Below are 26,318 nucleotides of genomic sequence, written 5' to 3'. Positions count from 1 at the left end.
TTCTGTTTTTATTTAGCTTTCACACAGCGTTGCAAGTTTTTTGAAAGCAGGCATCTATACTTTAACTTAAGGAAAATGCTTGTTATGATGGAAATGATGAAATCAGGCCATAGCCATCAAATATTTACCTCACCGATATATGCAGTATGTACTGTGTACTGTCAATACTTTACTGCTAACATAACTGATGATCTGCAAATATAAAAATTCTCAAAGACTTTTTATTGTCTCACTGAGTAAGCTTCACTTTGCTGAGGTAATGCAATTGGGGGAAAAATTTGATGAACCAAGTCAGTGACTATTTTTTAAACATTTCCCTTTGAAACATCAGCCACTAAAAACTCGATGACATTAAAGCCTGCAAAAGCAAACATTAAAAAAAAGTCCACTTGACCTATCGGTCTTGAATGCAGCGCTCAGACAGATCTACGCTTTATTTTGGCTCATCTCTGTGCTTTCATTCTGGCTCTTCTGGAAGCATTTTGTCACTAGATATACAAAAATAGCTTTCCAATTTAATTCTGCATTACAAATAATCATTCAACACAGTGATACTTTGCAGACTTTTAAAGTGTACCCGGTCAAAGATTTTAAAATGTCCCTTTAGTGTGAGTTAAAATAGTAACAAGTAATTTTGAACCCTTAGATAAACAAAATCTATTTTTGACATACTGCCCTGCCAGAGTGCTCCCCCTACCTCTTCCTCTTTATTCCCTTTGAACCCAAACACTGATAAAGAAGGGGTCCATTCGTGGAGTGTGTGACTGAGTACATTACTGAGCACACACACACACACACACACACACACACACAGAGAGAGAGACCACAGAGCATGTTTCTCATTACTTATCCCATCTGTCTGTCTGTTTGGTCAAAGTCCAACAGAAATCATAAGACACTACCTCTCCGCATGCGTGGGATATCATGAGACATGAGTTAGTGGACTTTAACACTGACAGAAACACAATGGTCACGCCGTTCATTTAGACACGACACATTTTGAATGTTTGAGCAGTTAGCCACCGTTGGAAACTATAGGAAAATAATATTTACATAATAAATATTTCTACCACAAATGTCAGCCTTCGGATTTTGGAGAAGTCTGCTCTTTAGTGTGACAAATAAACTGCTCATTTATAGTAATGGGATATGTACTGCATTTCAGTTACATGCATGGAAAACAGAGGGAAGTTTTGAACTGGGCAGTATGAAGAATTTGACTGACACACACATACACAATAGTAACACACATATACTGTATATATGCTATACCTGTACATTATTTATCCTCAATACCACTGAGAGAAATGGAGAGAGTCAGACAGCCACTGACTGACAGAGAGACAGACAGGTGGATACAGACGGACAGACTGAAAACTTATTCACGGCATTAGGCTTTCAATAACAGTTTAATCAAATTGCTTCCGTTCCATCTCGTGATCTTTTAAACTGTCAGCTGGAGTCCTCATGAGCATCGGTGGACGACGGTAATTCAGTTTCCCTCATTTTCTTATGCCCTCTTGTCCTTGTGAGAAGGACATTGACTTGACCGTGCTTGTCTTTCTCACACCACAAATCTATATTCAAAGCCAGACTCCTGCAGTGACCACCGTGCAACTATTTAATGTCATTTAATATGAGATAGTGTTTTGGACATGCTTTATCACCTTCAGCAATGTTGACAGGTCATGGGGTCACATATTTTGAATTTAATCTTGAGTTCTTAGGAAAAAATATGATAATGGTTTCACTATTGATGAATCACTACTGTTGAGGTTTACACGTCCCTCATCTCGCATTTCCCATTCACTCAAGAATCAATCAAAGCAAAATGGAATTTCACAGAATTTCAGCCACGATGATTCTGAGTATTAGCCTTGTTTATCTACCCATCAGTGTTTATTTTTGATGTACTTTCACCTGGTACTGACCGTATTGATTTAAGATATGAACGGTCCTGCAGAAACAAAACAAAAAATGAAGCTGCTTTAATCTAAACTGAATACATACAGTAGAGATAATCAGTGTGAGACCTGCATAAAAGCTAAACCTCCATTAATCACGTGAAGGCATGAAACAACATAGTTCCTGAAAAATGCTTTTAGTTTACAAAATACATAATAATTAAATATCCAACAACTGAAAAAAGATGACAAAACTTCCATTGATGTGATGTAAAACTCTTACTGTGGTTGTATTTTTTAAAAATATCAGGCAGAATTTTGTTCTTTCAAAGAAAATACAAGGACGTTGATGTATAATGATCAGACAAAACAGTTTCACTGATTAGTGTAGTTTAATGTCAGTGTTTGGTTTGAGCGGCAAACACACTTACTGAAAACAATGCATTTAATGAGAGTAGGAATGTTTTAAAAAAGAAATGCAATATGTACATTTTAAACAAAATAAAAATATCTGGAAGATTTTTGCATATTTTTTTCCCTCTAAAATCTTTACTCAGTGGTAAAACCATTCATTTCATCTTAGTTTGTATTTTATATAATAACAAGAGGCACGCCATTCTTTCATCTGACACCGAATCACTCCTTCTGCATCAGTCCCAAATCTCTGAATCATGAGACTTACATAACCTCTATAATGCAGGACATGACATTGCTTGTTTTCACTTTACAAATGTGAACGGTGAAACCATGCACATGACTCCAACTTGTCATACTATGCTCCCAATTACAAATCTGCGTGCATTCATTCAGATCCATAATTGAATTGCCAACTGACTATTCTGGGTGTAGTCAGCTGATTGTGAAGAAGCTGTCAGAATTTTTTTTAAAAATCCAGTGTTTGGTAAAGACGTGAATGAATGTGCCCATCCACAAAACACGATGGAGTGCCTTCTGTTTTTATTACAGGTGTAATAAAATCCGAGGCACACCTGAGTTGCATACTACAACAGCAGTAATCTTAGCTATGCTTTTAACTGTCTCACCATAAATGCATCATTACTTTCCCAAGCTGGCAGGCTGTCAGCCTGGGTACTCCACCCTGTATTATGTATTTAATTTGTGGCTTGACAGTGGACTATTCAATCACACACACACACACACAAGGTCTGATCTTAATTTCAATGAGACGACCACATCAACAGAAGCTGTTATTCTGATTCTGATTCTGAAACAGCAGTGATACGCTCGATGTTGAGCATGTGAACGGTGCATGATCGGGGCGGATACTATGTGACGTCACGCGCCAAACTGGCCAATGGCAGCGTCTGTTTTCCAGCCTATGATCGTACAGTAAATACGAGGGCTCTGCCCCCTTCCATCTCGCTGTAGTGATGAAAGCAGAAGGGTTAACTGGGACAAATCCGTGGATGTGACATAAAACCGTTTGTTAGAGCAGAGTTATCCTTCTGCTAGTGGGTAGACTGTTGAGCTCGCAGCTATCTGGTGGTTTAAACGAAGATAAGAAGCAATCCGTGTAAGAGGGGAACCGGAGCAAGAGCGACAGAGGGGGGTTCGTCAGTGGCCCGCTGCAGTCTGAATCACCGGAGACTCAGCCCACCGCTGGATCATCATCGACGTCGTTTGCCCAGTTTTCCTGCGCATCCTGTCGGAAGAAGAAAGCAAAGGGAAGGGACTGGACCCAAGATCGCGTTTGACCCTCTGCCGCAGCCCCGAGGTGCGCTGCTTGGCAGAGCATGCTAAATAATGAGCCAAAGGGACACACTGGTTCATTTGTTCGCCGGAGGGTGAGTCAGACAACGAATCAAATATCATTTGGATATTTGGTTTGTTTTTTTAATGAGCAGTCTCAGCAGGAGATGACTTGTCTGGTATCTGTAGTGGGATAAAGGACCGTTCTCATACGTGTGGAAATTCTATAACCCTTGCAGTTGTCAGTCACGTTAGTCACGTCCTCGTCTAAACCCACTGTTCATACTTCCTGTCAACACATCAAAATATGACCACTGTTATTTTAAAGCATTAATACCCATGTGTTGAGGCAGAGAGCGCGTCTGAGCTTAGATGCTTTCAGAGATGCTATAGAGTCTTGCACCGTTTCATCTAAAACACCCGACTTCTTGTGTTTTAGTGGCAAAGTTTGATGCTTTTATTTTGAAGGGAAATTCAGTGTATTTCCGGGCTCGTCGCTGCTCTCTCTTGTTAACTAGATGACGTTATGCAGCAGACAGCTACAGCAGTGCTACTCATTTCCTGTAGAAATTTAGCATTTTAAGAACCTCACAGATTAATTAGATGAATTAAACAAAATGTCAGGCACAGGTCTTTGTATGAGAAGCCCACAGTGTAATTTATTTCTGTATGTATCGTTTTGTTTCTTTACTGATTGATATTACCATCTGCTGAAATATGTAGGAGTTTACACCTTCTCTTGTCAAGACTCCCAGATACAGCAGACAAACATTAATCTGCAAATCTCAATGTGATAATGTTTGTCTTTCTCAGAAGGTTTTTGCTGAGTTGAGTCAACTGTCCCAGCTGTAGGTACAAAGTAGTTTTATAGTGTGAAATAAAATTTAGTATTTTCTGCTGTTTCTGAGGAGCTTTTGTAAATGAGGCACAACTTTAGGCTAAACTGGTGGTCCACGCAAAAGGTGTTGATAGTCATTCACAATTCTGTAAACGGGCCCGACAACTTGTTCATCAAAGAAAATGCAAACAGAGACGTAAGATTTAGCAGTTTATTGATGTAGTATGTCTGTCTTGTTTGTAATCCATTGTCTTCAGTTTCTCTGTGTCTGTTACCTCTGCTTTCATCTCTGCACCAAACCATTGACATTTAAATATGGTAATCTCATCACACCACAGCTTATCTGTTACCTCTCTTGTCAGGGGTTTAAAAATCAAAGAATCAAACAAGATGCATTGCTATCTTGAATGAGCTGAAGCTGATTTTTTTTGTTTTCCCCCACAAATCTGAGCTGGAGGCCTTAGCACAGTGCTTCCACTCACAGCCACTGTGAGACTCACATGCAGCAAACAGCGTAGCTCTGAAAGTAGGCCAAGGGTCACGGCTGCCTGTGAGCATGAATGTGGGTTGGTCTTTTGAAAGGTAAATATAACTGGTGCTGCTCAAAAGAGACTGCAGCTAGAGGAATTCACTACCAAAAGCTAAGATGTCAGAATACACCATTGCAGGAATACAACTTGTATATTTACATACCCTAACCCATAGGACATTCATATGGTTTGTCACTGCAATAGTCACCAATACTATCCAGCTTTGTGGTGGTTTGGTTGTGACGCTCAGTTTATGCAGGTCCTGTTATGGAAAGCACAGAGCCTTTGGTGAAAGCAGAGAGGATCAGCGAATGTGCATGTGCGGCACGGTGACAGAACATTGTTGTGAGATTATTTCTGCTAGCTGCCTTTGGCTTATGAAATAAAGTCCACCATAGCAATGAAACAGATAATACAGTGTTTTTAAAAAATCTTTTCTCTGTTTATTAATAAAGATAGTTAAAATGATTGCAGTGAGATTGGTGTCGGTTTGTTTACATGCTGCAGGCTTCTGTCAGACTGGAGGTCAAAGTCGAAGCAGCACACACACAAGTTTCTAAGGTTCATTTGTGAGCAGTCGTGTTTTTATTTACGGTGTGTGTGTGAGTGTGAGAGAGTTCAGCGAGCCATCTAAACAACAGTCTCATTTTCATGACCTCTCATACTCACTTTCTCATATGGGGAAAGTCAGCAAAGTGGTTACCGTTACACTGAGCTGTTGAGTAAACTGCATGATGAAAGCAGTCATATGGTCTTAGCCGACAGCTCATGCATGACAGTATCTTGCATATCGCAATGCCAGGTCATGGTTTTCCTGGTCCTAGATAATTTTAGATGTAAAAGGACAAACAGTCCGTGTTACCAGGTGATTTGGAAGATCAGCATTAGGGGATGGTGTAAAAAGAAACCTGACAGAGGAAATAGGCAAAATGGAGATGTGTCTTGACCAAATATAGTAATAAAAATGCATTGTATTTGTAGAGTGCTTTTTAACATACTCAAAGACACTTAACATGGCAAACTAAATGAGTAAAACCCCCTAGAAACTGTAAACACAGTACAAACACTTTATCTAATATGTAGTGTCATATATACACTCATATGAACATTAATTTTATTTGTCCCATCTCTCTTTTCGTGAATGCTAAAACAAAGTGTTAAATGTGTTTTTTGTTTTTTCTCTCCATGTTTTTCCTCTTTCTGTCCCTTTTCTTTCACTATCTCCTGTACCTCCTTGTAGATGTGGTGGCACAGTGGGTGCTATTTTGACTTGTCCTCTGGAGGTTGTGAAGACCAGGCTGCAGTCCTCCTCCATCACTCTCTACATATCTGAAGTCCAGCTCAGCACCGTCAATGGAGCCAGCGTGGCCCGCGTCGCTCCGCCAGGGCCTCTGCACTGTCTCAAGTAAGGAGAACAATGCTAAACATAAGTTAGCACAATAGATTAGAGGAGCCTGATCACATAAAATGTTATGGCAAGGTGCAAATTTGCAGCACAAATTAGGTTGGTTACAGCTGACAATTTGAAAATGCGTCAGCTTATGAGATAATTTCAAGTTATCCAGAGTTGCATTACACAGTCAGTGAATGTGCAAAGACGTGAGCAGAGAGAAGAAGGTCATGCAAGATAAAAGTAGAATTTGCTGAAGTTTTGCAATCAGTCGGAGCTGTGACCCGGACAGTTTGCTTGTGCATGTCACTTTGTGAACTGTTCCACTGAAATGGCTCCACAGTAATATGAGTATTGTATGCCATGGATCACTGAAATTTCCTATGAGTTTACATGTATTATATTATTTTACACTACATCCTTTTACTTCCTGCAACCAAATATGCTTTTAGAGGATAACTCTTAACCTCAGCTTGTCACACTGACTTTTCCAAGAGACGCAAAGCTACATCACCATAATGAAAAGCTTTAAATTGTTTCAAGGAATAGCAAAAATATATATATATATATTTTATTAGTGGCATTGAGTGACAAAAGAAATTAAAAACAAGCTCTGTGACTGATTTTGGATACAAAAGCATGAAACAGAAACCAGGAAATACTTGTTAAATTCTTCCTTCTCTTTTCAGAGTAATTTTATGGGAAGATGAAACGTGAGAGTGTAGGGGAATCCAGCATTGGTTAGGTATTTATTTGAAAGTTACTCCAAGCCGATGTTGCAGGATACTCATGATTAATGTTGCTCACTGAGGGATTAAAGGTGTTTAAGTAAATATTCAGCATGGCCACGGTGCTCTGCTCCTGTGCGCTGGCAACCTATTTCCATGACTGTCACAGAGCATGTCACACACTGTTAAACATATTGCATAATGCACAAGCTGCTGTGTGTGGAATTTTCCACAGCTAAATGCTTGCAATAATTAATGTGCAAATTAGGGGATATAGAGACAAACATCCCTTGTTTTACTTAGCTTATCTGGATAAAATTATTGCTTTTTAGCATGAAATTCAGGTATGCCAACCTAACCTCATAAAACTGGTTGATCAGAATCGGTTTTCCTATTTGTGTTTGGTTAAAGTGATTTGTTCTTGCTGGCTGTGGCATTGATTGGGAATGTGTTTTTGCCAGTTTGTCAGATTTTGTTAACAGTGCTTCCTTCAGGATTTTGTTTAGTAATATTGTACTGAGGCCGTCTTTTGATAGCATTTAATCAGGGCATTGTTTTGGGCTCAACATTGGTCTTGTGCCGACATAAACCAACTTCTCATGTTGCCCTTGAGATAAACAGCTACTGGCTGAAACTGTATACCACTATTACATGATACAGAGCGGAGAAGGGCAGAGCAGGGAAGAGCGGTATGGCAAGGAAGGGGAAAAAAAAGAGTCAAAGTAGGTCAGGAGTATTGCACTGTCACTCCAATGCTGCATGTTTTCCAAGTCTGCACTCTTGAGGAGATGGCATATACTGTAAATATTTTTTTTAGCTATGAGCAGAAGTTAGGAAAACTTCACAGCGAATGTAGGAAGGTGCAGAACCCAAACCAACAAGCTGAAATAAATACGACCACAGAAGTTCTCCAAGAAAGAGCGGCGCTGTGTCTTGTTATTCGATGTGTGGGACAGCTCCAGTCGAGCTGCTATCATAAGAATTTAATCTGACCCAGATTTCTCCCCCTGTTTATTATCTGGCCCAAAGCACCGTGTTCAGGTCTTTTGTGTCCCTTATGTCTTTCTCAATGCTTTTGTTTGACTGTGATCGTTTATGTGAAAACGTGTGATGAATGAAGGTGAGCTATAGGCTGAGCTCACTCTGAATGAGGTCACTGGGTTAGATTGGAGACAGATGAACAATGTTTGAACTCAGGTGATGAGAGAAAACGAACACGTGAGGTGTTGTGATAACACCACCATAAACACCACCAGAGCAAGGACACACCTGTCTTTTCATTTATTTTGGGTCTTCCAGTATGTTGATAGTGATGCCATGTATAATGTCAGGCTAGATTGAATGTCAGGTGCTGGCAGATCACTCAGATAGTGTAATCTACTGATGGGCCAGTTGGATATAAATTTAGCTACAAACAGAGATGCTCCCTTTGCCAAATGAAATGCAGTCTGTGCATGACCTCTTCTCTAGTGGGTTTCATTTCAGATCCCCACGCTGCCCTGTAACTATCAGGGTTTAGGAATTAGCGCTGTATTTTTTCTGTCATCATGCAGCATGTAAGGGAACATGAAGCAAACACCAGCTTTTGTACGGGAAACAGGCTAGTTTCCCAGCCTCTGTGCTAAGCCAAGCTAATCAGCTACTGCTGCTAGCTTCATATTCAACATTCAGACATGAGTGGTAACAGTCTCCTCATCCGGTTTGGAAAAAATGTCATGTCACATGTCTTTTTTTTTTACCATAGATCTTTTTTTTTACACTCTACTATACAATCATCATGTTGGTACTGAGACTGGATAACTGACTCTCACATATGCACCACACAAGTGCACCAAGCTGCCATGGTTGAAATTAGAGAAGAGTCTATTTTAATCAAATTAAATCTATTTGGCTGACATAGAGCAGTCTGAACCCCTTCTTTTGACTGATGTTGTTCCTTATGTTGTTGTCCTAGGCCTGTTGTTTGTATAATTTATTGATGTTTACTGTAGCTTCTGTGTGTTTTTAATTGCTTTCTATGTACTGTAATCAGGGCCTTTTCAAGCCTTGTCCTTGTAAAAGTGACCTTGTTAAAATGCCCCTCCCTGTTTAAATGACGGTTCTAATAAAATAATGATGTACCTCTCCGCAAGGAAGTGACTAACCAAAATTCCAGACCATTCTTTTTAAAAATAAAAGCACTGCAATTCTGTTGTTTAAAGTTTACGAAGTGAAAGTTAGATGAAATAGCCAGGAGGACGTGAACTGAGATCTTCTTCTCTCTCTACAGGTTGATTCTAGAGAGAGAGGGACCCCGTTCACTCTTCAGAGGACTGGGACCCAACCTTGTAGGTGTGGCGCCCTCGAGGTAAGTGCAGTATGATTTACACTATTCTGTGTATGTTGCCTGTCTGCTCCTGCTTAACTTAACCTGTACGATGTCTTAAACAATACCACAGAAAAGTACACTTAAAAGTCAAAAGAACAGAAGAAGAAAATGTAATAATCTGTACCTAAACGTGCATATCTGATAAGCAGTACCCTAGAGTAGGTCATATAATCTTTGATGTTGATAAGATACCATCTGTATGAAGCACTGTTATCAGTACTAACATGTTGACTGACTTGTTATCAGAGAATAAAGTGATTTCCAGATCACCTATCTCACATGGTGCACCAAACCTGGGCACATAGTTTTGTCGAGAAAAATGTGCTTCCGGCTCATTCGAAGCTTAGATTGGCCACAAATAAAAGCAGGCCACAAACAGAGAAATGAATGGACTTAAAGCTCACAGGAATGCAGAGGAAATCTCTTTAGTTTTATTCTACAGGAAATGAGCAGGTTCCTTTTTTTCTTAGCTTGGCTGGTTAGCGTTGCATAACAGCCTAAAGTCAGTCAATCAAAGCCTGAATGAAACAGCAGCAACAGCTGGCAGCGGCCAGCTGTGACACTCACATCATGTGACTGTTGTTGTCGTGTGTTATCACAATGGAGTTCCTATACTGAGATGGCTGTGTGTGTGTTGTGTCTAATCCCCCTCCCTGACCTATCTAATTATCCCTAGCGACTGCTGCGTCACATGGCCATTGTCATCCTCCTCTCATTGGTCCACCTCTGTCTCTGTCTGAGTCATCCTTTATATACTTTCGTCCTCTGTCTCTCTCTCGCCATGTTTGTCATTCTCTATATTAATTCAGAATCGTTCTGTCCTCTGGGTCCTTCAATGTCTATGCTGTCTGGCTCAGACTTTCTGAGGGGTGAGAGATGGTGGTGATGGTGTGTGTGTGTGTCTGTGTGTGTCAGTGTCAGTCCTGTGGGCAAGCTGTCCAGCTGTGGAAATGGCAGCTTGTTTCCTGGTCACGACAGCTGTAGCAAACTGTGCTATAGTCTGTACTCGTGAACTCATTGGCCACATATGATATGATATTCCTGCTGTCTTCTGTGCAATTTTATGAAACACTTCAAGCCAAATGTTTAGATTATTCGCTGTTAAAATTGTTTTCATGTAAGAGCAGATTTAGACACATTTTTTATCACTTCAAGGTCACATCAAATGGAGAATTTAGGACACAGGTTTACTGGGGTATAGGACATTTGGACATTTGTTTAATAACAATAAAGCAGCCTGGTTGTGTTTAATGTCACGGGTGTGTTCCAAGTATGATTCAGCTACAAATGAAATCAATGACACATCAACCGTCAGACATACCAATTACAATCTCTTTTGAGGATTAGACGGAGAAGATTTAATTCAATTCAATTTAATTATATAGCACCAATTCACAACAAAAGTTATCTCATGACACTTTCCAATTAGAGCAGGTCTGAACCAAAACTTTAATTAAATTGTCATATAGAGAACCCAACATTCGCCCTTGAGCAAGCACTTGGCTTAAGTGAAACGTCAGCATATGCAGAGACTTGCAGTAATTGGCAAAAGCTACTTTGTCAAAATTTTTCGTTTTGGTAGCCATGAGCACCACTTTAAAATAAAAATACATCAGTTCAAGTTTCAGCTGCAGGCAATGAAATCTAACTAAATCTTCTCTGTGTGTAATTGATGAACACACAGCCATCGATATCTGCACCATTTATTAAAGATACAAGGGAAAATTCCAAATATGAAGATGGACGGCAATTTAAATTTAAAATTTCCATTCCATTTAATCGCAGTCTAATTTAATTAAGGCAAAGCTTTCAGTGCAATATAATTGAATGAAATAACAGATTTATTGCTTTATCTGCAGGGCGAGGTCTGGGTTGCTGAGCTGCAGAGTTACTCTCTCTGGGTTGTAAATTAGGACACAGAAAAAAAAAAAATCAACTGATGCTAATAACAGCGTCATCCGCTGGGCATGCTGCTGGTGTTCATTAGCAACACACACACACATATAACACATGTACATGCAGAACAGCTTACAGCGGCAGCATCACTCATGAGAGATGCACATACACACTCATCCCATGCTGGCTCTTAGTTCAGAACGATGGCAGTGCAATGAGGTCCCCAGGTTTAGTTCCACTGAGAAAATGTAAGCTAAATCCTGGGACTTTATTTAGTGTGGAACAGCTAGGATTTTGAGAGATAAATCTGGGATAAACCAGACTATGACACTGAGATGCACACACACACAGTTAAAGATAAACTTCTTTCAGTGGCTTGTTTTTGCACTAGATGTTATCTTAGTTTAGTTCACATGACCTAATGTAGGGCAGGCAATCAGGCAATTGAAAAAAGGTTTTCCTATTTAATGCAGCTAATTTAAAGCTATTCCTTATATAAATCCATCCATTTTCTATACCCGCTTTATTCATCAGGGTTGCGGGGGTGGGGCTGGAGCCTATCACAGCCGACTATGGGCGAGAGGCAGGGTACACCCTGGACTGGTCGCCAGTCAATCGCAGGGCTGATACACAAAGACAGACAACCACACGCTCACACACTCACCACTAGGGGCAATGAAGCTTGTTTTTGGGACTGAGTACCCGGAGAAAACCCACGCGACTCAGGGAGAACATGCAAACTTCCTTGCTAGTTAATAGTAGTTAATCTTAAGTCAGTTTGGCCAGTGTTTTAATTTCTTACTAATCTCCGTCTTACTTGCCGCAGGGCAATCTACTTTGCGGCCTATTCAACAGCCAAGGAGAAGCTGAATGGGGTGCTGGAGCCAGACTCTACCCAGGTGCACATGGTGTCAGCTGGGATGGCAGGTAATGATGGCTCCTTCTGCCCCTCAGTTCTGTCTGTTTGTCCCTGTCTGTCGCTGAGTGTTTTATCTGTTTGTTCGTTTGTCAGTCTGCCTGGGCAGTGTAAACCACTGATGGGTTTTATATATATATATATAAAGCATTATTCAGTTTGTCTTCATCAGACAGAATTATTTTTTCTCATTATTTTTGTCACAGTCTGAAGTACCCCAGAGTTTCGCTTCATTTTCTTCCCCCTTCACCCCTGCCCTCCCCTTCCATATATGTGTGTAGGATGGTGGGATCTTCACAGATTTAAAATCTTATGAATACCTGAAGCATGCTAAAGCTAACTAATACCATCTGTTATATGCAGCCATTATGTAGCTGTTTCATGTATAAAAATATTAAATACGTACGATAGGGGATTTATCAGAAAGCACAATTTGAGACTCTCGGGATCAAACTGACCTTGATTGTAGTGACAACAGCCTCACTGTTTACTGTGAGGCCGAGACATGCAAGATACATTTACATTACCCATTACCCATGGGTAAACACTTTATTGCAATCAAGTTAAATGAAAGCACTGTCAAACAATAGCATGGTATACTTCTACTACTCACTAGATTCTTTCTGAAAATCCACCCATCTACCCAGATAATACAGTATCTTGTCTCTTCATGCTGGTCTTGCCAGGCCACATATAGCCGAGGAGACAAATCCTTATATCAGCAGTCTTAGACTTCAGTGCACTAAAACTAAATGAAACACAGCAGGATATTTCAGGCTGTAATGTTCCACTTCTGGCATTTGTATCATGACTGCGCTTTGTCAAAACTAAGAAAACCACATGGTCCTCAAAGTTTAGGTTGTGCTTTCCTCGTCTCATAGCCCCTTTGTCCCTCTTGTCATCCATTATTTTTTTTTTCCTCCTTGCCCTATTTTCTTCTTTTTATTCTTTTATTCTGAGGCCTCTCCAGAGGACTCTGTAAATGGTTTAACATCCCAGTTGTTACTTAAACAGCGTGGTCTGGGCCCCCTTCTTTGCTCTGTGTGTATAGAGGAGAGAGCACAGCTCCGAAAGGTCAACCGGGGCCCCTGGCACTCGGGCGGACACGTCAGGTAGCACCCCATTTCTTTACACTGGTATGATGAAAACCATGGTGATTTTTATGAATTTCAGAAAGTTCATAATGGTCATTCATTTGTAATGATATTACCATTGCTTACGGCAATGTGTTTGCTGCTGGTTTGTAGTTTTAGGTTCTTGATATCAGGATTTGCTATTGCTTAGTTTTGACACACACCTCCTTCCCCTTAGCCTGTTGTCTTGTTCCATCAACATAGTAAAGGTAAAGTAATGACACATACTTCTTCTGTGGATTTTATGTTGTCAGTACAAAAGAAATGCTAACCTTGTCACTGCTCCAGATGGTTATAATGGATGTGCTCCATTTTGTCTTTTGTCATCATCCATCAACACCATTTGTGCCTCAGTCATTCTTATCAACGATAATCTGTGTCAGTCCATCATCCAAAAGGCTTGTGCTACTTCAGCATGACTCACTCTTTCAGAAATTAGTTAGATTTCCTGAGCTGTTTTGCACTGACCATTTAACCCCAACAGTACTGGCACCAGTTTAAAAACACAAATTAATACTTGAATGTGGACAAGACACTGTCACTGGACATAATGCATAGTTCGACTTTTCAGCACTGAGAACCTGTAGAGTTAAGAACAGCTAGAATTTTTTCTTGGATAATTGCATCTAGTTTTGTAAAGTAGCTTTATGAAGTCACAGCCTCTCATGGCCTCCCTGCTGTGAATTGTGGTCTTCCTTGCACCGGGGAAAGGGAGGCGAGTCCCACTGCTTCACTTAGACTTATTTTCCCTTCCAGCAGCTAATCTAAAGCATGCTTTCTTTCTCTGGAATGTAGGCCAAACTCCGCCAGAGAAGTTGCACAACGATTGTGTGTCTATAGAAAGATCATAGCGCACAGTGTGGAGCAACATATGCCCATACATATACTTCCATTCATCAGACATATTTCTAAAGCTATGTTGCTAAGCTGAGATTTTTATATATACATTATTGTGACAGAGGGAAAAAAAGGGATAAAATGGAGATCAGTCATCGATGAGCTCATGTTATTGAGTTGTGAATAAAGAGCATGTTATACTTTGACAAAAAACTCTAGTGACTCTAGTAATAGAATGAAACTTGAGCCTTTTATATCCAAGCGTTAAATTTTCAAAAATAAACTTACGGCCATATAGAACAGGGCTCTCGGTTAAACTGTGCATTGTGAACAGTAAGATGTTAAGTTATTAATAATGACATTTACCCATGAACGTTTCTGTGAAAAGCTTTAAAAAGAAGGGTTGCCCAGGTTGCCATTTCCAGTGTCATTCCTGGGTGCGACTGAAGACGACTTGTCCAGTAACTCCTTCAGGACTTATTTGATTTGTGTCTCTAGAAACAGGCTGGCTCTCTGGAGACACATTTTTCTCCTCGTGTGAGGACATTTCATTGTTATTTTTAAAATTTATCCCAGTTTTTCCAGAATCCGGCTTAGTCCAGAGAGTATCTGGGGCTGGCTGAGTTGCATTCATAGTTCCACTTCACTGATTCACTTCATCAATTGTTATGTCATCGCGTATTCATAAAATGATCTCTTCACTCCTTTTCGTCTCCATTGTCTGTCACTTAGAGTCACAACGACAAGGTTAGCATTTCCACCTGCCTCTCTTTATTTTATACCTTATTTTAGTAGTCATTTGATTTTCTTCTTTCTCTAATATGTAGATTATAAATAGATAATGGCACAATGATTCTGAAGAATATATCTTCACTGCCTTTGTATTTGTACTGTACCTCTCTCTGGTGGTTCTGGAGCTGGGGTTTGGGATTTGGATGGCTTCTGTTCAGTCAACATTTTCTTTATTCCAGATAACAAAAGGGGTTAATAAGTAAAAGTAAAACAAATGTAGTAATAACGGTAATAATGATAGTTCAACATACAACTTACAGTGTAGGGGGTTAAGAGTTGAGATTTGAGTTTGGGGAAAGACGGGTGGAGGTCAGTCCTTCCTCTCCCATCTCTTCTCCACCTATCTGTACAGTACCAGAGGGTTGGGGAGGGTGGTTGGTGGGGTTGGGGGTGGATGTGACTGCTGCTTGTGTGTGACTGTGGTACAGAAAAGCCTGTGTCTATTTTAGGGCTTTACTGTAAAGCTTTCACCCCTGCGTGATTGGGTGGGAGACCCCCGCCATCTGAGCCCCCCATATCTGCAGGCTACTAGCTGCAGCGGGGAGGAGCTGGAGGAGCTTTGCCCCTCCCTCGTGAGTACACGCCATAGACGCTACTTCCTTCTACTTCCCTCTTTTTTCTTCTTCCTCTTTGTCTTCTTCTCTCCAACAGACCTGTGTCATCCTCTCTTCTTCACGCAGTTGCCTTAACGTAGGGCTGTGTTGCATTGATACACTAGATGTGACTCAGGTCTCTTTATAGACGTTCCCTCGGCTTAGCTGCAAACGGCCATGTTTTATTTCTCTGTCACATCATTTGTATCAGAAAATTCTCACAGAGACTTTGTGTCATTTCGTGATGATACAAAGAGCTCATTACTAAGCTTATCAGTCCTAACATTACTGTATATTGCCATAGTGTTCCCACTTAATATAAACATAAAAACACATCTGTTCAACATATCATTTCCTGGAAATAACTCAACACGAGCACATGCACGCACTTACAACTGCTTGATATGTATTCTGTGCACAGAGGGGACCCCGATAATGACTGACTGAAGTTTCAAACTAACATTGAAGGCAGATGAACAGACATTACAGTGTACACCAGTACTACTAAAGACAGGAAGTAATGACTGAGCACTAAATTTCACATCATAGACTTTCCACTGTAGTCTTGCTGAATAATTGAAGAATCTCTTCCAGACACCATATTGTTTCTCTGTGCTGTTATAGTTTGCCCGCTATCAGAATCACACCCTCTCTGGCATCTAACCAGTTAACTACTGGTTTGTCAAATGTCACTCAATAAACATGAAGACCTTCACTCACTGAAGGGAGCACATCCATGTTACAGAACCAACAGTGAGAGAAAATTTAGAGCAGCGTCAAAACTAAGAAACAAACCAACTGTGTTGTGACTTTAAGTTGTGGAATGGCAGAATTGCTTGTCAAAGGCCAGGATTTAAATGTTTATTAGAAAACAAATTGAAAGTGTACTGTTACTAAAAGAATAACAGTCTGCCTCTCTGAGCGCTATAAGATTATTTTATGTTTTTATTACAAATGATTTTTATCATAAACACAAGAGCTCTTATTATCAGTTCAGATAAATGAATCAGTTGGCAGCACAATAGCAGCCTGCCACATCCAATGGCCTAAAATGAATTTGCTGCTTGTCCTCATTTCTCAGTGTTTGCAGCTAAATACTCTTTTGAGATGATAGATGGAAAAGAAAGAAAGCACTCACAGCTGCTTCCTTCATGCACTGCTGTTAGTTGTTGTTAGTTAAGATATTTTACTTTTTACTTCAGTTAGAGAGCCAATGTTTGCATATACCTTGTGTGGCATTTCACATGAAGAGGATCAGTATGTGAATATGGAAAAGCATGAAACTCATTTCATGATTTTTTTTTTTTAAAAGAAATTAATACTGACAAGGACTGAAATTATGGATACAAAAACAATTCTCTGATCCTGTTTAGTGAAGTGCTTTCTCATTGTCCTTATACAGTATAGAGTGTTTAATATAGTTGATCAGATTGTGCTCTTCCAAACGTCTCTGCATCTTACTGAGGCAAGCTCTCACCTCCTTTGAATTCCCCAGGGTTCACCGCCATTACAGCCACCAATCCCATCTGGCTGATCAAGACCCGTCTGCAGCTGGAAACCAGGTGAGGAACCTCAGACCTTAAACTTTAAAGTACATCCAGTGGGTTGTGCGAGTCATTCTTGTCCTACATTTGTTATCGGACTGAAACTAAAAGTCTCAATGTGATTGCAGAAACCGGGGTGAGCGGAGAATGAATGCATTTGAGTGCGTGCGGCGGGTGTACCAGATGGACGGGCTTCGAGGTTTCTACAGGGGCATGTCAGCCTCATACGCTGGCATCTCTGAAACTGTTATCCATTTTGTCATCTATGAGAGCATCAAACGTAAACTGTTGGAGTCCAAGGCCCACGCCAGCATGGACGAAGAGGACGAGTCTGTCAAAGATGCCTCAGATTTTGTGGGCATGATGCTCGCTGCAGCCACCTCCAAGACGTGTGCCACCTCCATCGCCTACCCTCATGGTAACCTTCTGTCTCACTCATTTTTCCTAAGTCCCATAATTTTCCATATTTTTCTTATCATCATCAAATCCATATGAAAAATCTAAAACCAGCAATATGTTAGTCCACCTCTTTTTCCACACTTCCACAGCCTCTTTGCCACACTAGAATCTGTTCTTTTGGGTTTTTTTTTTAACAAGGCTAATTGAAGCTTTAAACCAAGGTTACTCCAACCCGACTAAATTGTGCCTTTGCCTCTTTTAATTTCTCACAAGTGCAAGACGATGCATGCAGGATCCACTCAAAATAAAGCGCAGCGTCCTTGCTGTTGATCGTAGCGGAGGAACATGTCAGCAGTGTAACTGGTGGCTCGCTGATGAGTTTTTAAAGAACCGATAAGGTCTATGGCACAGAGGAAAAGCTTTATTGGTTACACGGGCAATAATTTATGAATTTGCTCTTTTCAAGGGTTTTGTAATTAAAAACAAATACAATATCACAAGGCCTATTCTGAAGTTTATTATATTTTATTACACTGTCATAATTCAAAGAACAAATCCAGATTATTAATATGTTGTCACTTTAATTTAAAGGCATTTATAAAATGAACATCGTCAAGATTTCAGAAAATATTAAGCTTTAAACAATGTTTTTCTCATTTTGCACACTCCTATGATTTACTTTATATCTCTGAGCTCATTCTTTTTTTGTGAGATCTTTTTATTACTTTGAAATAAATGGTCAAATCATTTTACAGTAGAGTTTAAAGTAATAGTTCAACTTTTTCAGAAATAACTCGAGGTGAGTTAGAGGAGAAAATCGATACCATTCTCATGTCTGTGCATGAAGTATGAATATAGAGCCAAGGGAGGATTATCTTAAAGCCTGGAACTGGGGGGAACCTACCTGCCCACCAACACTGAGACGTGTTGTATTTTGAGTGAGGCAGTGACTCACTTGTTCTTACTGGAAAACATGGTGATATACTTATGCTGTAAATATCACAATCACTCTCCACCTACATACAGCCCACAGGGGAAAGCAACAATGCCTTCTGGTAATATTGTCTGAAGTTATTCTGGCACTTAGACAAAATCAGTAACTCTAGCAGTTTATTCACAGAAGGTTAGGATTAGGTAGGTTGATGGATATCTGGTATATCCAAAGATCAGTAAATTGCTTATGAGTTAATAAGTGTATATGAGGGTGTCAGATATGGAGATTTAGCCAATACTGTATTTAACTCAACATATCATATCATGTTTTTTTTTTTTAACTCTCAAATTGCAGAGGTGATTCGCACACGACTACGAGAGGAAGGCAGCAAGTATCGCTCCTTCTTCCATACGCTACTCACAGTACCCAGGGAGGAGGGATACCGGGCGCTGTACCGCGGCCTCACCACCCACCTCGTCAGACAGATCCCCAACACCGCCATCATGATGTGCACCTACGAAGTGGTGGTCTACCTGCTCGGCCGTTAGCCCACCAGGTATGTCTCCTTCTTGTTAAAAAGAGGGAGACCGAGAAGGAGGCCCTTTGGCGAGGAAGAGCGAGGACAAAGTGTCAAATCAAAGACCAAAGGAAAAAATAAAAAACCACGCTCCAGTGGACCATCCATGCATCCATCCATCATCTGTAACCGCTTATCCTTTGCAGGGTCTCAAGGGCTGGAGCGGATCCCAGCTGACACTGGACGAGAGGCAGCGTGCACCCTGAACACGTCATCAGTTCATCACAGAGCTGAGTCACGGAAGCAAACAACCAGTCACGCTCACATTCACACCTAATCACCAATTATCCTGTATGTCTTTGGACTGTGGGAGGAAGCCGGAGCACCCGCAGGAGACCTACGCACACACAGGGAAAACGTCCAAATTCCGTCTTTCTTGCTGTGAGGAGACAGCGCTAACTACTGCAACACCCTGCCGCCTCTAGTGGATAAGAAGAAGACAAATCAACAAAAAGTGAAGACAAAAAGAAAGAGAGAAGTCTTTTGTTAGCACATCAGCATCATCACCTCCAGTTCCCTGTATCAAACTGATGGAACAGATAGAGGGCACTACAGTTCACAGTGGAGTGGAGAAAAAGTTTGGCACCTGTTAAATAAAGGACAACTCTGAAGGAGTTTTAAGCACAATTCAGTGGCCTTTATGGAAAGGGTTTCAGTTTGCATCCTTCTCTTGAAGTGAAGTAAAATCTCTCACTCTCTGAGATGATATTGTGAAAGGGGGATGCTCGGAGGCAACTGGACATGAGAGAAAAGATAATAACTAATTGTACTTCAATTTCAGTAATCGAGTAATCTCTGCGTTGGCACTATTTGTCTACATGCTTCGGTGCTGCTGTGAGACTATTGTGTGATTAGATGAGTGGCAGTTGAAGAATGTTCATTCAAAGCAGAATGTCTGAAGGAAGGCGATATTTAAAACAAAGACACCAATCACCTGAACCACCCATCTGTGCACTACAGAAAGCGTGGCTGCAGTCAGCCCGCTCCCTCCTCGATGGCCTGAAGTTCATAAAGAGCAGTGAGCAAACCGTCCACAAGGAAAAAAAAGAAAAAACCACAGTGATGAGCTTGTGATGGCCTCTCTCTCAGAAAGTAGCTGGTGTTTATGCAGAGTGGGTTGTGGGTTGTTTTAGTCCTCTGTAACTCAGCGCCTGGTGGTGACATGCTTCGGCTGAAGTTGGCCTTCAGTGCTGACAGTTTCTCTTTGTTAAAACTGAAACCCAATTGGCATACAAGGCCTGCTTCTGCCAGCACCCGGTCACTGCTCAGGACTTGAAAATCTTGTGTGAATACACAAGACCAGTGTGTCCTTGTTGAGATGTGAAGTGTGTGATTGTCCAAAAGGTACCAAGACTGAGTATCTGCCATTGGAGTGCCACTACTTGAATATAATGTGACAGTGTGGGGAAGTGTTTCATCAGCACCCCATCACCTGGTGTGTGTGTGTGTGTGTGTGTGCGTGCGTGTGTGTGTGTGTGTGTGCATGCACGCACACATGTGTGTTTGTGAATCTGCAGTTATGTGTGCCTGCATGTATAATTAATTAATCTTTACTCCAGATTTCCCTCCACTAACTATTAATCTTACAAGACACTGCGGTTGAGAGTGCAGTGAAGCTTCTGTTCGATACCTGGCAGCTTTCAGTCGCACTCTCCTGCCAGTCCCCTCTTCTAGTGGCTTCCAACTGACCTGATAACATGCACTTTTGTGGCCTTTTAGGGCTTGTGCTTTGCATTTTGTTGTGTTGACAGTTTGAACTTGTACATTGTAAAAAAAAAAAGAAATAGTATTACTGTATATCAAAATGGCATTTTGCGCAACTGTTCTTATAGCAGATATATTGTATAGTTTAGAATTCTCATTAGTTGTGAAGGATGTCCAAATGGGTGTAAATAATATAGATACTGTATATGCATATCATTTGTCATTTTTCTCTGAGGTCCATGTATGATCATGCTGTAGTTTGCATTTGCAAATTATTGCTTTCATTTCTGTGCAATTAACCTTGTTTTGACAAGGAGTGTTGACATAAATATTGATACTGCTTGGCTGGTTTTGCTTACAGTATAAGTTGTGTGGGGTTTTTTGTGTTTGTTTGGTTTTTTTTTTTTGTATTTTTATTTTGCTGTCATGCAAAAATTGTGCTTACTTGAAAGCTGACAATGCTGAAGGACAAATACTTCTCACGTAAGCATTTGTGCTGAAGCGTCGGTTAGTCATTTTACCGCATTCAGAAAAGGTGTTCCATTTTGTAAAGTTTGGATGTTTCCATTATTAGTAATGTTTACACTGTTCTTGACTTGATGTTGGATTATTTTTGGTTCTTTTTGCAAAGCACGTTTTGAATATCAAGACTTTTATGTGACAGTCTAAGAACTGGAATCATCTTTCTACCAAACTGTACAGTGTGCCACAGCGAATTGGGGCTGTTAAAAGCCGAATCTGAGAGATTCAGAAATGAATAAACTAATCTGTTACTGGAGAGGGCTGCTGGCAAGAGACAGTAAATGTACCCTTTTCAGTGATCCCAACAAAAAAGGTTAATATAGTGTACATAAAGAATTAACTTTAGGGAAAATTTGGCACAGATGTTTTTGCAAAGTTGCACCTTTATCAAATTCTTCATATAATATATACTTTTATGTTGTTTATTTTCAAAACAGCCTGTAAGGTGAGATTTCAAACTTCCGTTGAGCAGAGAGAAGCCCTCCCTCCACAACAACCCAAACGCTGTGGTCTCAGTGCACACTGGTCTGCTAGCTTTCCATGTTTAAAAGTATTGTTATTTCAATAATTACAGAAAATCTGATGCATTCATGCATGGTGGAGTTTGTGAACTTTTTCCATCCTCGTTGCAGTATCATTTCAGAGGCAAACGGAGCCCCTTGTTGTACCTTATAATAACTATTGATTTTCAGTCTCCATTGACATGTTGGTAGCCAATAGTTGCTGTTGGTGCTTAAAAAATTTGCTGATTCATTTTAAACGTCCGTGTTTTCCTGTTAAACACTAATAGCTTTTCTGCCTTTGGTTCCGTTGCAGTAACACTTGAGGTCAAATTACCAAAATGTGACATGAACAGACAACTGGACAAGCATTTCACTTTATTTTTTTACCTCTCACTTCAGTGTCTGTATGCAATTCAGTATGTTCAACCTGAATGTTTGGACAGGATGCAGCCTCAAGCAGGGTCGAATGAAACCTGGAGCATTGGTCTTTGTCAGCTCATTCACTGATGTTTTTGTTTGTTTGTTTGTGTGTTTGTTTGTTTGTTTTTAAACAGAAAAGTCAATAAAAATCCACTAGCAACTGAAGCCATATCAGCTTTTTTTTCTCAAGTGTTTGTTTATTTATTTATGTGTATTGTTGTTCAGTTATTTGCAGTTTGTAGCCATGGAAATTAAAAAGAGAAGACTCTTGTTCAGAAGATAGGAAAATCAATTAATGCTGAAAAATGACAATACTGGACTGATATACTGTATGCAGTAGTCATATAGGCCCCTTTCAGGAGACATATAGAAAGTGTACAATAGTGTATGATGGTGCAACTATAGCTTCTATTTTTTATAAATTATACACAATGAAAATGACTGTGGAGGAATTTGCATCGGTGTTAAAATTTTATGAATGTTATAGATCCTAGAGTTGTAGAAATGGAAGGATGGAGAGTTAGAATAAGTCCCCGGACTAATTGTACTAACGCATACGACCGCCAGGAGGAGCCAAACAGCTCCTGATAGAAATGACCGGTGCACCACTTCAATATACTGGATTCACTGCTGTCGGTTTTCATCTCTCTAAATTGGAACTAGAAAAGTCGAAATTTCCGTATTGGCTAAAGTACACAAGCATGTGTCTGACACACACATACACACCGTCACAGCTTGCACATCATGATCATTTTCATGCTTAAACATTAGGAGCTAATAGAGGCATCGATTTATTAATTAGGCCTGTTTCCCTCTCATTCAAGTATAATACCTACAGCAGAGTTGATCAATGAATGTGGGTAAAAGGAAATTGGAATAATCCATCATCATACATGGCGTGGCTGTGAGTTATATTAAAAATGGCCATAAAACATAAGTAATTGATTCTGTTGTTCATCACAGACAGCACACAGCGCAGACACTGCTCTTACTACAACTCCACGCAAATCAGTCAGCCCTACTTTGTTTTACTTACACAAAATAGCCTGAATTTCAAATATTAAAGCAGATCAGTGCATTGATTTTGTGAATCTGAACTGACTTCCTCTTAACCGACCGCTGATCTGTTTAGTGTTAACGATTCTGTCGGAAACCACAATCTGTTACTTTCACGAGAAGAGAGTAATAAAGCATGGGGATAATGATACCTTCAGGGGCTGTCGGAATTATTGGGTTCAAGTCCTAATACCAGAAGAAAAAAAGAAAAACAAAACAGCCTACAAAAGATTGAATGTTATTTTTAACAGTATGAATTGTAATAAAAAAAAGACAAATATAACTATGATAATTACATATGCCTACGGCAAGTTAGGCTTAACAGGCCTAGGCTTTTGTCTAATTGAAAACAAGAGCTTCACAGAGATTAAAAAGAAAACATGACACATAAATGTTGCATCATCACATGGCTCATAGCTACAAAATGAACAATTTTATGAAGAAAACTGACATGTACCCAATACTGGAAATTTCCAGCTGAAACATTTGAGGTCAGTGAAGTACTGAAAGCTCATGAACTGAAGTGGCTGTTGAAATGTAGTTACTGAAATACGACATTTAAAATGAAAAGTCTTGAACAAAGGTTAAGTTGCTGAGTGAAACGTCAGTTAAAGTGAAAGTGCCCAGTGGAGGTGAAGATTTCACCGAGGTTAAAGGACTGAAAGGTGTTGAAATCATGAGAGACTAAAGGATAGTCTGAGTTGTGTCACTGACACTTTCAGAGCTACAACTAACCAGCAGCTAAACTCTCAGTTAAAGAATAAGAAATCAACACAGCAGGACTCTCTATTTAGTTACATTCAACAATTAACAACATCAACAAAGTAAGTGTGTATGGGGGATGTTAATAAAATTTAATAAAATAATAGCACTTAACATACTACCACATGGAATAAGAAATTACATATGAAATACATTACAAACACACAACATCAATACATAATATTATTAAACACAGAAGCACAATACATCAGAAAATGTAGAAATATTAGCAGCTACATCGGCTCACCTTCAAATTAGCTGTATTTTTTAAATTATTCTTCTTGTTATCATAAGTACACACTGAAGTAGCAATAGTATTAGTTTTAGTAATAGTAGAAGAATAAATTTTGTACAGCTCTATAATATGATACAACTGGAGTTTGCGTTTACGAAATGCATTAGAAAGCATCACCTGAGCCTAAGCCAATAGCGTCAGAGCCAAATGTTGTGTTGTGGTGGAAACTACCAATCAGCGTTCGTTCTGCGAAGTAAATGGACACCCAGCATCGGGATTGTGGCTGGCTGGATGTATCGAGCTGCTGTTTGCAACAAAGAAACCGTCGCTGAGTCTGTGTAACATATGTGACATCGCTGGAATAACGTTGTTGTCATCGGCGCAGAAGAAGAGAGGCTTCAGTTTTTCTAACCTGGGAGAGAAATCTTCAGAGAAAAGTGTCGTGTGGAGACGAGTTTCCGTTCGGTGAGTGTTTCTCTGTTTACACCAGATGAGTTGAACACGGAATTTGGAGCGCTAGGTTGTGTGTACTTGTAGGTAGGGGGAGCGGAAGAATGTTTTCCTTGGATAAAAGTATCTCCAATCCACATTCTGTTTAATGTATGAACTGAACTGCCAGGACGAGGAAAGCGACTTCTGTTTTCGTAGCGAGGGTTGGTCTACTTTTTAGTTTGTCGCCTCGTTGCCGAGCTGTTCGTTCCCACAAGTAAGATCAGAAATCCTCACTCAGCGTACCTGGATGTGCTTGTGCTTGTGTGTGTGTGTGTGTGTCCGCCTTTTCACATGGTCGTTTCTGTTGCCCTCCCGTTGTCATCTTACATCACACACAAGTATGAAACGCATAAAGCATCTCATGAATGAGCAAAATCTGTTTGTTGCTTGATTGTAAGAAGTATGTCAGTGGTTTCCAACCTTTATGGCTTGTGACCCTTTTAAAATGAAACAATTTCTATTTGTGACCCCCCCACGCGTGAAAAAAATGTGATGATTCCTACCTGGATTGTTTCATTTGAAAGGGTTTTAGAGGGATGTAAAGGAAACGTTGTGCAGTATTTCACAACAAGAGAACAAAGATGACAAAAAAGTCAAAATTTTGAATGCATAACCCATATTTATCTCGGGACATACTAACCCAGTTATACAAAGTACACTGTCAAAGACTATGCAGAACACAATCTAATCAAGACATTTAGTTCAAAGTGTCTCTGTGTATAAATACAGAACTGGATTGCATTTTTGTTAAGTGACAATGGCTTTTTGTGTGAGTTATCTATTCTCTGTGGGGGCACACCTCGACTTTTACTCAGCTAAGATGGATAAGGTAATGAGGACATGGGAAATGTAGAGCAGGTGGGAAGAGCAGGGAGGGGCGGAGAGAGACAGGGATGGAGTGTTACAGAGGAGTGGAGGGGAAGGGAAGGGAAGAGGATGAGGTGAGAGTGTAAGAAGAAGAGGGAAGAGAACAAAAAAAACATATGGAATGAGAGCGGAGCAAATTGGAGCTAAGAAACCGAGGGAACTCATGCACTCCTCACATGTGCCAGGTGCAGCATCGCTTCATTTGGTTTGTTAACGAATAACAGGCAAAAAAGGGTGTGTGCATGTGGGTGGGTGGGTGGAGTCTGCCAGTTGATGGATGACCTGTCGAGATGCGGGAGGGAGGTGGATGGTGGGGAGAGAGATGGAGGGATAGAGAGATGGAAGAGAGGATGGAATGAGCTATTGTGATAGTGACAGGAGGTCATTTATCTGTCTGCTCGATCTGACCAGCCGGTCACTATGGGAGATGGGGCTGCTCACCAGCACCTCCCCACACCAGCCATGTCTCTTTATTTTGTGGTTGCCTGTTATCCTCTATCCATACTTCTCAAGTCTTCCTCTTTCTGGGGAACTTCCCCTGGCGTTTTTCTTTTTAACCCCCCCCCCCCCCCCCTCACCACCACCTTTCTCCTCCCGTCCTCCTTCTCGCTCTGCCTGTTCCTCTTTTCCTCCCTCTGTGTTTCTGGCGCTTCAGGTTCAGCTGAAAG

General features: G+C 40.4%; 2 protein-coding genes across 4 annotated transcripts in view; both read left to right on the top strand.

Moving 5' to 3' along the window:
• Window positions 1–3,269: 3,269 nt before the first annotated feature.
• Window positions 3,270–22,407, top strand: LOC124069415 (solute carrier family 25 member 36-A). The gene is made up of 8 exons (XM_046408576.1): window positions 3,270–3,709; window positions 6,223–6,387; window positions 9,370–9,447; window positions 12,191–12,291; window positions 17,131–17,197; window positions 17,308–17,597; window positions 18,867–19,068; window positions 19,236–22,407. The coding sequence occupies exons 1-7, from the start codon at window positions 3,669–3,671 to the stop codon at window positions 19,058–19,060; spliced, it is 936 nt and encodes a 311-aa protein (XP_046264532.1). The 5' UTR covers window positions 3,270–3,668; the 3' UTR covers window positions 19,061–19,068; window positions 19,236–22,407.
• Window positions 22,408–24,531: 2,124 nt separating this feature from the next.
• Window positions 24,532–26,318, top strand: part of LOC124069380 (SPRY domain-containing SOCS box protein 4-like) — a 68,705-nt gene continuing 66,918 nt past the window's right edge. For all 3 annotated transcript variants that reach the window (XM_046408521.1, XM_046408522.1, XM_046408525.1), the window contains exon 1: window positions 24,532–24,756. The gene's annotated coding sequence lies outside the window, so the exon portion shown is untranslated. The remainder of the gene's footprint in view (window positions 24,757–26,318) is intronic.

Source organism: Scatophagus argus, chromosome 13, assembly GCF_020382885.2.
Source record: "Scatophagus argus isolate fScaArg1 chromosome 13, fScaArg1.pri, whole genome shotgun sequence".
Lineage (NCBI taxonomy): Eukaryota > Metazoa > Chordata > Actinopteri > Scatophagidae > Scatophagus > Scatophagus argus.
This window is presented reverse-complemented; position numbering and strand designations above follow the sequence as displayed.

Bases quoted from the DNA above. Each gene is read 5' to 3' on its own strand.
- LOC124069415 (XM_046408576.1), top strand. From the start codon at position 3,669: ATGAGCCAAAGGGACACACTGGTTCATTTGTTCGCCGGAGG. The intron at 17,198-17,307 runs GTGAGGAACCTC...ATGTGATTGCAG, and splicing joins CGTCTGCAGCTGGAAACCAG to AAACCGGGGTGAGCGGAGAA. The intron at 17,598-18,866 runs GTAACCTTCTGT...CTCAAATTGCAG, and splicing joins CTCCATCGCCTACCCTCATG to AGGTGATTCGCACACGACTA.